The sequence below is a fragment of the Capsicum annuum genome, chromosome 5 (assembly GCF_002878395.1).
Source record: "Capsicum annuum cultivar UCD-10X-F1 chromosome 5, UCD10Xv1.1, whole genome shotgun sequence".
Taxonomy (NCBI): domain Eukaryota; kingdom Viridiplantae; phylum Streptophyta; class Magnoliopsida; order Solanales; family Solanaceae; genus Capsicum; species Capsicum annuum.
In genome coordinates this window covers 212,714,633-212,725,214 of record NC_061115.1, presented here as the reverse complement: position 1 = coordinate 212,725,214, position 10,582 = coordinate 212,714,633, and the positions used below count along the sequence as shown (strand labels likewise).

General features: G+C 37.4%; 1 protein-coding gene across 2 annotated transcripts in view; it reads left to right on the top strand.

The window, feature by feature from the left end:
* The first annotated feature begins 619 nt into the window (after positions 1 to 619).
* The window catches only part of LOC107871242, a 19,747-nt gene continuing 9,784 nt past the window's right edge, over positions 620 to 10,582 (top strand). Inside the window, exons 1-12 of one of the 2 annotated variants that reach the window (XM_016718119.2) lie at positions 620 to 807; positions 1,189 to 1,304; positions 3,591 to 3,743; positions 3,823 to 3,939; positions 4,217 to 4,301; positions 4,396 to 4,504; positions 4,601 to 4,668; positions 4,755 to 4,880; positions 4,956 to 5,878; positions 6,141 to 6,344; positions 6,464 to 6,524; positions 8,072 to 8,185. In XM_016718119.2, the coding sequence (XP_016573605.2) occupies positions 1,219 to 1,304; positions 3,591 to 3,743; positions 3,823 to 3,939; positions 4,217 to 4,301; positions 4,396 to 4,504; positions 4,601 to 4,668; positions 4,755 to 4,880; positions 4,956 to 5,878; positions 6,141 to 6,344; positions 6,464 to 6,524; positions 8,072 to 8,185 (2,046 nt within the window). In that variant the 5' untranslated portion in view covers positions 620 to 807; positions 1,189 to 1,218. Of the gene's footprint in view, positions 808 to 1,172; positions 1,305 to 3,590; positions 3,744 to 3,822; positions 3,940 to 4,216; positions 4,302 to 4,395; positions 4,505 to 4,600; positions 4,669 to 4,754; positions 4,881 to 4,955; positions 5,879 to 6,140; positions 6,345 to 6,463; positions 6,525 to 8,071; positions 8,186 to 10,582 lie in introns of both variants that reach the window. The other variant, XM_047412716.1, reaches the window with a different exon arrangement.

Genomic DNA, 10,582 nt, shown 5'->3' with positions numbered 1-10,582 from the left:
AATTCAGTTAATTCAATGAATTTGAACGATTTTTTCTTAGAAAATTGTAATTGGTAGAGTGAATTTTTCAAAGATATCTTCGAATTTCGATGAATCTACCGATTAAAGTAAGAAAAGACAACGAGTGTGTTGAGATCTTGTAGTCGGACAAAATGAAAAGAAAAGAAATGTGAAGAAGATGATAAGGATGTTAGAATTTAAATTTTTAGACGTTGAACATACACATTTTCATTTGAAAGAAAAGAAAGATTATCAGAGTTTAAAATTTAACAAATTTTCTTATTTGGCATTATTATTTTTAATATCCGAAGAAAACTCACAAAGATGATGAAATCACAACCCTTGAAGTAGAAAATCATTTTATCAAAAATTTGAGATAGAAATATGAAAACACAAAGAAATACTCTTCCATCCGTTTAATACGTTTAGTTTCTAGAGAGCATTTCAAAAACACGTCTTACTCAAATAAACAATAAAACAAACCTAACTAAAATGACTAAATTAACCCTCCAGCTGATCGGACAACCTCCTGCTACTTGTTAAAACAATCATATAACTATAAAATAAAATATAAAATAATATATATATATATATATATATATACACACACATATATTTAAAACAAGCTTTTAATATATAAAAATTATTATTTAAATTCTAAATATTAAAAATAATAATGCAAAATAAAAAAATCTATTAAATTTTCTTTTCTTCCAAATTGAAAAAGGTTCTGTCCGACGCCGGAAAAGCCAAAGCCTAACGTCGTCATCATCTTCTTCACACTTTTTCTTCCCATTTTGCCCCTCGGTAAGATCTCAATACCTCGCCGTTTTCTCTTACTTTTTCTCGGTAAAATCATCAAAATCCGAGGGCACTTTTGATAAATTTCATTATACCGATCTGAATTTTCCGAAAAAAGTTGTTTTACTTCATTGAATTTACTGAATTTTCCAGAAAAAAATGTTTTTCCATTGAATTAACTGAATTTTTGAGAAAAAATCTGTTTGAATTAACTGAATTTTCATAGAAAAAAGTTGTTTGAAATCATCGGATTATTCATTCATTGAATTTGACTGAATTTTCCGAGAAAAAGCTGTATAAATCATTGAATTTACTGAATTTCATAGAAAGAAAGCTGTTAAGGATTCATTGAATTAACTGAATTTTCATAGAAAATTTTTTGTTTAGGTTCATTGAATTAACGGAAGAATTTGGGGCATGAGATCGTTAATATGGCCGGAGAATTCAACTGGTGCTCCGTCGACATCGCGGAGTTCTCCTTCGGCGGCGAATTGTAAAAACAAGTAAATTTACAAAAACCCTAATTTTCATCTAAATTTTGTATTTTTAGTAGCTTTTTATTATTTATAGATCTGAAATTTATGATTTTTTTTTTGAATTTAAATGTTAATACCTGGAATTCAACTGAGATTTGTTGATTGATACAATGATTGTCCGAAATGTCTGTGCTTTTGGATGATCGTAATTGCAATAAGCTGCGGAAACAACCTCTTGTAGAATGTAGGGTAAAATAGACACTTGTGGTTTTGCCTTTCCCCGGAATCCCCTCAATTCTAGGCTTGCTGGGGCGGCTATGTATATCATGTTGCTCCATTTATACTCCTCCAAATTCTTTAACAAGATTTTGAAACTTCTTGTGTACGTTAGAACCAAAGTAAATCCCCTCGATGCTAAAAAAGGGAACCTTTATATATGTGATAAGGGGTGTCAAATAGTGGGCGGTAGAACCAAAGTAAATCCCCTCGATGTTAAAAAAGGGAACTTTTATATGTGTGAATTAGGGTGTCAAATGGACGGGTTGGGCTAAATCGAGCAAGTTAAAATGGGCTGAGTTAATAAATGGGTTGGGCTGAAATCGCAGTATTTGTATTTTGTTGTTTCAGCAACAATAATTACACCTCAATTCCGAGCTTGTTGGGGATGGGAAGCATTTTTGCTTTATTTATACCCCTTCTAGTTCAATATTTAATAATGAAGATCTATTTAGAAGTATCTAGCAAGATTTTGGAAGTCCTAGTGTACATTAGAACCCAACAAAAACGCACCAGGATGCTAAAAAAAGGAAACTTTTATATTTGCAATAACAACATACCGAATAGTTTGAAGGGAAAAATAGAGAGGTTTTTTTCCATTAACCCTCGGCTCAAGGGAAAAATAGTTTGAAGCGGTACAGAAAAAGAACTAATAGAAGTACAAGAGATAGCAGGTAGTAACATGACAATAACTACAACAAAATAGCGTTCAAGGGTGTGGTCTAGTGGTTCAATGAAGTTGGGTTGAGCGCCTTGAGATCTCAGTTTCAATTCAATTCCCAACAGAGAAACACTAGGTGATTTCTTTTCATTTGGTGGACAGAGTTACCTGGTATCTGTTGTTGGTGGGAGGTGACAGGTATCCCGTGAAATTAGTCAAGGTGCGCGCAAATTGGCCTGGACTCCACGGTTATCAAAAAAAACTACAACAAAATAATTGAGGGTGGATTGGTTGAGATTTAGTTGATGAGACTTATGATGAACTGGGCCTAGGGCGGTGGGGAGAAGAATTGCGAGTTGGTCCTGGCCGAATTCAAATTTTAGAAATTTTAACCCTCTTGGATGAACTACTATATCATCCGGTCCAAGAGAAGTACCAATTTATAGGTTACGCGTTGTTGGGATCTGTCAAGTAGCAGCTTTCAGCTATGGACATATGTAGTTTATGGCCACACCGGAATCTAATACTCCTTCCCAAATAGTTTGAAGCGGTACAGAAAAAGAACTAATAGAAGTACAAGAGATAGCAGGTAGTAACATGACAATAACTACAACAAAATAGTGTTCAAGGGTGTGGTCTAGTGGTTCAATGAAGTTGGGTTGAGCGCCTTGAGATCTCAGTTTCAATTCTATTCCCAACAGAGAAACACTAGGTGATTTCTTCCCATTTGGTGGACAGAGTTACCTGGTATCTGATGTTGGTGGGAGGTGGGAGGTATCCCGTGAAATTAGTCGAGGTGCGCGCAAGCTGGCCTGGACTCCACGCTTATCAAAAAAAACTACAACAAAATAATTGAGGGATAGATTGGTTGAGATTTAGTTGATGAGACTTATGATGAACAGGGCGTAGGGCGGTGGGGAGAAGAATTGCGAGTTGGTCCTGGCCGAATTCAAATTTTAGAAATTTCAACCCTCTTGGATGAACTACTATATCATCCGGTCCAAGAGAAGTACCAATTTATAGGTTACGCGTTGTTGGGATCTGTCAAGTAGCAGCTTTCAGCTGTGGACATATGTAGTTTATGGCCACACCGGAATCTAATACTCCTTCCCAATTTATGTGGAACTATTTGACTAGGCGCAAAATTTTAGTAAGAAATGGAACTTTTGAAACTTGTGGCCTTGTAGGGTTATAGTTCATCTCATTAAGTTCAATTTATCACAGGGGTATCTGTAGTAGGAATGTATTAAATTATGGTATGGTTCGAATATTATTATCTTAGAATAAATAATTAAATTTTTAGCCAAGTAAATTAGATGGTTTTTATCTGCTTTTGTTTTGGTTGGTAATATGGTTTATTTTTCTACCTGCTACAGTAATGTCTTTCAGCTGTTAACAAGGAGGGAGGTAACTCCTCGAACTAAATGTGCTTCCAGAAAGTTTCGGGGTGAGAACACTAAATGTACTCTTGACTCCTATGGGTTAAAACGCGAAGTGGCAAGTGATGCGAGACGGGGACTTATATCATGGTAACTTCATTATCTCTTTTTTCCCTGTAAAGTTTGATATAAAATCGGCTATGCCTTTTTTCTCATTTAATTACTGCAGGTTAGAGGCAGAGTCGTTGCAACATTTATCAGCCAAGTATTGCGCACTATTGCCTCCTCCAAGGTCTACCATTGCAGCAGCATTTAGTCCTGATGGGCGGACACTTGCTTCTACACAGTCAGTCTCTCCTCGATTACATAGACATGTTCAATCTGTGCTATGTTATGCTAGTTTTGTATCTATCTGTTCAATTTGATTGTAGTTATCTTAATTGTCTAGCGTTCCCATCTTGCAAACTACCTATTCACTAGCCATAGTCCATATGGATTTATGCAAAATTGTGATGTAGACATTTGTATACATAGGCAAGAAGTTTACTTCTATTTGTTGGGACTAATCTCAGCAATTTTAATTTGCTAAGTTTACTAACATATAATTTTTCCCGTGGTGGCAGTGGAGATCACACAGTGAAAATAATTGACTGCCAAACTGGGAAATGCTTAAAGGTTTTGAGTGGACACCGCAGGACACCTTGGGTGGTAAGACCATCTTTCTTTCTTTCTTTTTTTTTCTGAATGTTTGGGAATGTCACCTTTCTTCCTGGATGTCTTACATTCTGGTTAACATCTGTAGGTTCGTTTCCATCCGTTGGACCCTGAAATACTTGCAAGTGGATGTTTGGACCACGAAGTTAGGTTGTGGGATGCAAAAACTGCTGAGTGCATAGGATCGCGTGATTTTTGTAATGACCTGTAGCATCTCAGTAGTTAAATGGAAAAATTGTGCACACTTTACTCTTTGCTTTTGACTGAACTAGTGAAATATTCGCCTCCTACAGATCGTCCCATTGCATCCATTGCATTCCATGCCCAGGGGGAAGTTCTGGCTGTTGCTTCAGGCCACAAGGTAAACATTCTGGACTCAAAACACTCTCTCGGGTGATTTACATTTCATGTTCTGGTAGTCGATGCTGATTTTGCAATCTATGACAGCTTTACATATGGCACTATAACAGAAGAGGAGAGACGTCTTCACCAACAATTATACTGAAGACACGGCGTTCCCTTCGTGCTGTCCAGTTCCACCCACGTGCTGCCCCGTTTCTTTTAACAGCTGAGGTATCACTGTGTTTTTTGGTGACTTGAGATATGAATTGTGATTGTTTTAGATGCCATCAACCCTTTATGTTTTAGGTCAATGATCTGGACTCATCAGATTCCTCAATGACACGTGCGACTTCGCCGGGTAACTTGTGGTATCCTCCTCCTACTGTGTATTTGACTGATGCTCACTCCACTTATCAATCTGCTTCAGCAAATGAACTGCCTATCATGTCTCTACCATTCCCTATCTGGCCATCAATTGCTAGAGGTGATCCCAGAATGATCATGCAGCAGAGTGATACAGATGTGGGATCTGACAGTATACAGCACAGAGCAGACACTTCGTCATCTGTCCGCCTCCTTACATATTCAACTCCGGCCGGCCAGTACGAACTTTTATTGTCGCCTATTGAGCAAAGTGCATCTCCTGCACAAGAAGCTCATACTGGTTCTTCTGTCAGGGAAAATGAGACAAGTATCCAACCTTTAGCTGATCCCATGGAGACTGATGGGCAGCCAGAAGAGAGAAACAATCAGTTTTTCCCTTTTAGTGACCCAGCATACTGGGAATTGCCTTTTTTGCAAGGATGGTTGATGGGACAAGGCCAAGCTGGCCAACAAACAACTCAGTCAGAGCTTAGTGGTGCTACCGTTAATCCATCAACTTACGGTGAACTGGAAAATCCTTCTGCTGTTCCCTTGGTAACAAGCAATATTCATCCAAGATCCGGAAGATCTGGTTCTCGGCACCGCTCTTCACTCTCTCGAGTGATACCTGTTGCTGGAGCTGGTGATGGTGCTGCTCCCGTCAATGTTGTGCTTGATGAGAGTGATTCTCAAACTTCTATTGGTCGCATCCAGTCAGAGATCGCTTCATCGTTGGCTGCAGCAGCGGCTGCTGAATTACCTTGCACTGTGAAACTCAGAATATGGCCTCATGATATTAAGGTTCCATGTGCACCCCTTGATGCTGAAAGATGTCGCTTAACAATACCTCATGCTGTACTTTGCAGGTGGGAATGATATGTACTGTTTCACATCTTTGGTTTGACAATCTATATGGATAAGCTTTTAAAGACACCGGGATATTAAGCTGTGATGAAGAATCATCTTGAACCTAACATATTAAAGCAGTTGATGATTTGCCTCTTAGGCCTATACTTTGGAAAAAATTCACGTATTCATTTGAAAGTTCCTAATTTGTATGTAAGAATGAAAATGGATGTGGTGTTAGATGAACTCTTCTGAATGCTTACATTGAGGTATCATTTTCAGTGAAATGGGAGCCCATTTTTCACCCTGTGGGAGATTTTTAGCAGCTTGTGTTGCATGTATTCTGCCAAGCTCGGACTCTGATCCTGGTTTTCATGGCCATCTTCATCATGACAATCTGGCAGCTGCGACTTCTCCAACCAGACATCCAGCTGCTGCCCACCAGGTTATGTATGAGCTACGGATATATTCCCTGGAGGACGCAACGTAATTACCGAATCGCAATAGCTTCTTTTTTTCTTTCTTTACTCTCTATTTCCTCCTCTATTCTTTAATTCTAATCCTGCTATGATTGTTGGTTACTTGATACTGTTTGTCATGTGTAGATTTGGTTCCGTGCTTGCAGCTCGGGCAATTAGAGCTGCTCATTGTTTAACTTCAATTCAGGTTAATGCTTCATTTAGGGTGTTTACATTCATGGTTTTGTTTTATTAAACTTGTTTTCCGGAGAAGAAGAGCAGTTATATGAAACAAAACTCTGGATCAAATAGCTTTTGAATTTGTAGAAAGTGGAAAATATATTAGATCTATATGAAACACAGAAGTCGAGGAAAGGGCTCAGGGATGGTAGGACATACCCAAACCTTTACCCCTAGGGATAGGAAGTTGTTTCCAATAGACCCTCAGCTCAAAAGAGAAGTTATTGACGGAGGGTAGCAAGAAAAAATGACAGCAAATTAGCAAGATACAAGACAAATGAAGCAACAAACAGTAATACACATGGGAGAATAAGAAGCTACACCAGTTTCAAAAAAAAAGAACAAAAAAAAAAAAAAAGAAGAAGCTACACGACTACTAAATTCTACTATAATAAGGAGGAGAGGAGATGAGGCTACTCCCCTGCCTGTTCCACATAAATTGCAACAACACTCGGCTACCTACTAACCTTTATCCCAATCCTTGACCTCCATACCTTCCTGTCTAGGGTCATTTCCTTAGTAGCTGAAGTTGTGTCTAATCACCTTCCCAGTTCTTCTTCAATCTACCTCTACCTCTCATGACTCCTACTACCGCTAGTCTGTCACACCTCCTTACTGGTGCATCTGTGCACCTCCTCCTCACATGTTTGAACCATGTCAGTCTCACTTCCATTCATTTTCTGAATGTGGGCATTCTTGACTGGCCATACAACATTGTTAGTCTAAACACTACTTGGTAATAAAAGTTTCATTGAATGAAAGGGCAAAACATGCCCGTATACTAGAACATTAGAAAGCCTTAAAAAATACAAAAAGATATGACCTTTTATGAACAGCACCCAATCATCTATACAAACTCATGGGTGCACCAAAAAGAAATGAGGGAAAAGAGGCTATTCCTCAAAATCTACAAATTCTTTCCTTCCAAAGCTCTCCTATTTCTCTCGTTCCCTATGATCCATATAATTTCTAAGGGTGCAATGTCCCAAGCTCTGCGTCTCCTCCTCCGCCTTCTAAATTCCCAGCTGTGCCTTTTTTTTTCACAGTGCACACTATCACCCCACACAATCCAAACCATCTCAGAATATCCAACCATAAGCAACACACTATCTGACAATGTAACAGTAATTATTCACATCTTCTCCTGGTTCTTTACGCATAACGCACCAACTAGCCCAATTGATCGTCCTCGTACCCAAAACTTTTTGCAGTGACCCCCTTGTAGCTAGCCAAGTGAAGAAACATACCATTCTCAGAACTAGTAAGCCTCTCATAATAGGACTTAACGGAAAAGATGCCCATCCCCCCTCCCTACATCATTACAACAATACCTTTCATCAGTTGCTTAATTGTTGTTTTTGTAAAATTAGTCAATCATTCTCAACTTATCTTATCCAGAAGGAAAAAGAGACTCAATTATCGACACATAATAGTAAAACTCTGTATTTCTTGGACTATGCTTTGTTGCTTACCGTTTTGACATTGATTGGGGCTCCTCATCTATTATAATTGCAGTTTTCTCCAACTTCAGAGCATCTGTTACTTGCTTATGGGCGTCGCCATAGTTCACTACTGAAAAGTGTTGTGATTGATGGAGACACAACTATACCCATTTACACGATTCTTGAGGTGAGATGCAAGCATCTTATATTCGGGCTTAAGATATTAGGTGTATCTACTTTCATGAGTCTTTATAGCTGCATTATGTAAACACTTCAGCATCTTATGTTCGGCTTAAGAAATTATTGTGTATTACTTATTTTGTGGGTCTTTATAGCTGCATTATGTAAACACTAAGCATCTTATGTTTAGGCTTAAGAAATTATTTAGTGTATTAATATTTTCATGGGTCTTTTATAGCTGCATGATGTGAACAGTTACTTATGATGCACGACTTTTGCTTTGGCCGTCTAAAATGTCAATGTACTTATTGACATGTCTTCAATAGCCGTTAGGCATTTCAAGAAATTAACTTTGAACCATGATATGGTGTTTTCTCTATCAAACAAATTTTTAACCAAGTACTTTCTTTTATTTGAAACTAAAAGAATGTGTACAATACATGTAATAATCCACCCATATGAATATTATACCCTAACAGGCAGTCATGGATCAATACATGAATTTTGATGAATTTGAAAGAAGTTGTATTGAGAAGTAATGTATATGGAACTTCTGATGTGTTTATCTGTGTCAAGGGCTGTAGATATGTAACTGCTCAAGATATCATCTTTTCTTATGTGAAACTTGTTGAAGAAACACAACATATAGCAAGTTTAATGAAATCATTTGAATTGATCTGCAAACCTGATATAACGAAAAACGAGCTGGAGTGAGTACATAATATAGCTGTTAAACATTGCTACTTTGTCCCATTTTGTATCAACATACTAGAATGTGCAATATTGCAACTAGAATGTTGATAGAATATAGCAGGAAATGCATGTTGCTTGTGGCTTGTATACCTTAATGCTTAAAGGTATTGGTTGTAGGCCTGCTATATCAGCCAGGGAACTTGAGGTTGTTCAACAGTATTAATTGGTTGTATAAGGGAATTGAGCTTTGTTATTGGAGTTACTAGAACTTCTAAACTTTCAAGTTGCCTTCTGTTGCATGACTTCTCAGTCTTGTCTAGTTGGATGAGATTGGAAGGAAGTAGATGGTCATTGATGGGATTACACTGAAGTTTCAGAGGAGTGAGAATGCCTTAGATTCTTATTGCCTTGCTCTATGAAAACTTGAACTATAAACAAATCTTCTTTTTTTTCAACCATCTCTTTGTCTACTTGAATCAGATATTTTGAGTACCAACTATGATTTAGAATACGACAAAATCACATAATATCCCAAGTTAATTAGTACACCCTGCCCAAACAAACGGCTCCTCACATTCCGACAATTGGCCGAACGGATAAATGAACTTCAAAGTGGATTTCTTGTGCGAAGAGTGTATTAGCACCCATTTCCACCTACTTGGCGGATTCGGCGTCCGAAGCCCTGGCCATTCGTAACTATAACAGTCGTAGCTAGTGAAATTCCTTTATTATTATTTATTTGCTTTTTATTGTTATGCATGTGTCTTGTAGTTTCTTGTTCGTGGTGTTTTGGTGACGTTTGTGATTTCGGATAGATAGTTCATACTTCATAGTATTACTCTGTAGGTATCATGTTTCTCTTATTATCTAGTAGTGTGCTACCCCATTTTGTTGTTTGTTTTCATGTTTTTTGCTTGTTATACTGATATTTGTCCCGAGCCAGGGGTCTATCAGAAACAACTTCTCTACTTCATACGAGGTTGTGGTATGGACTGCATACACTTTACCCTCCATAGACCCCACTTTGTGGGAATAAACTGGGTATGTTGTTGTATTATTTTTTTGCTTTGGGAGCACTAGGATACCTTATGTAAGGTTGCAACAAATTTACCTAAAGAACTGTAGGATAAAGAGATGCAATATGATGTTATATATCTGACTGCAGGCATAGAAATATAGCACCTTTAACATGTAATAATATTTTATTTTTTGTCTTTCCAGCTGGAGATAGTGTGATGGTTGAGAGAAACACTTGAAGCATTAAAGTTAAACTTTAGATCTTTAATTTTGTGGCTTAAAGAAACTTTGAGATAGGTCGAAATGTCACACTCATTACTGTCTAAATTCCAGATTGATGTCCCTAGGACCATATGTGACTAGGAGAAATTTTAAGATGAGAATTTAAAATCTATAAATTTTACAAGGTAACAAAATGTACATAAAATCATCAACACAATATGTTGGAAACTAAAATGAAGTGTTTACATTAGTGGAACCAAACCAAAAGTATAAAATAGAGACAAAGCTAAAGCTGGTAAGCTCTATATCATCCATCCCATGAGGACCCTAGGATGTCTATAAAAGAAACCAGATTATCTATATACTCTGATTTTCACCAATAACAAAAAGTAATAATACAATTGTTCTTACAATTGTCTATGCTTAGTGAGGAGACTTCAGTATTGTTGTTACTTGGGAATTAGAAGTGCAT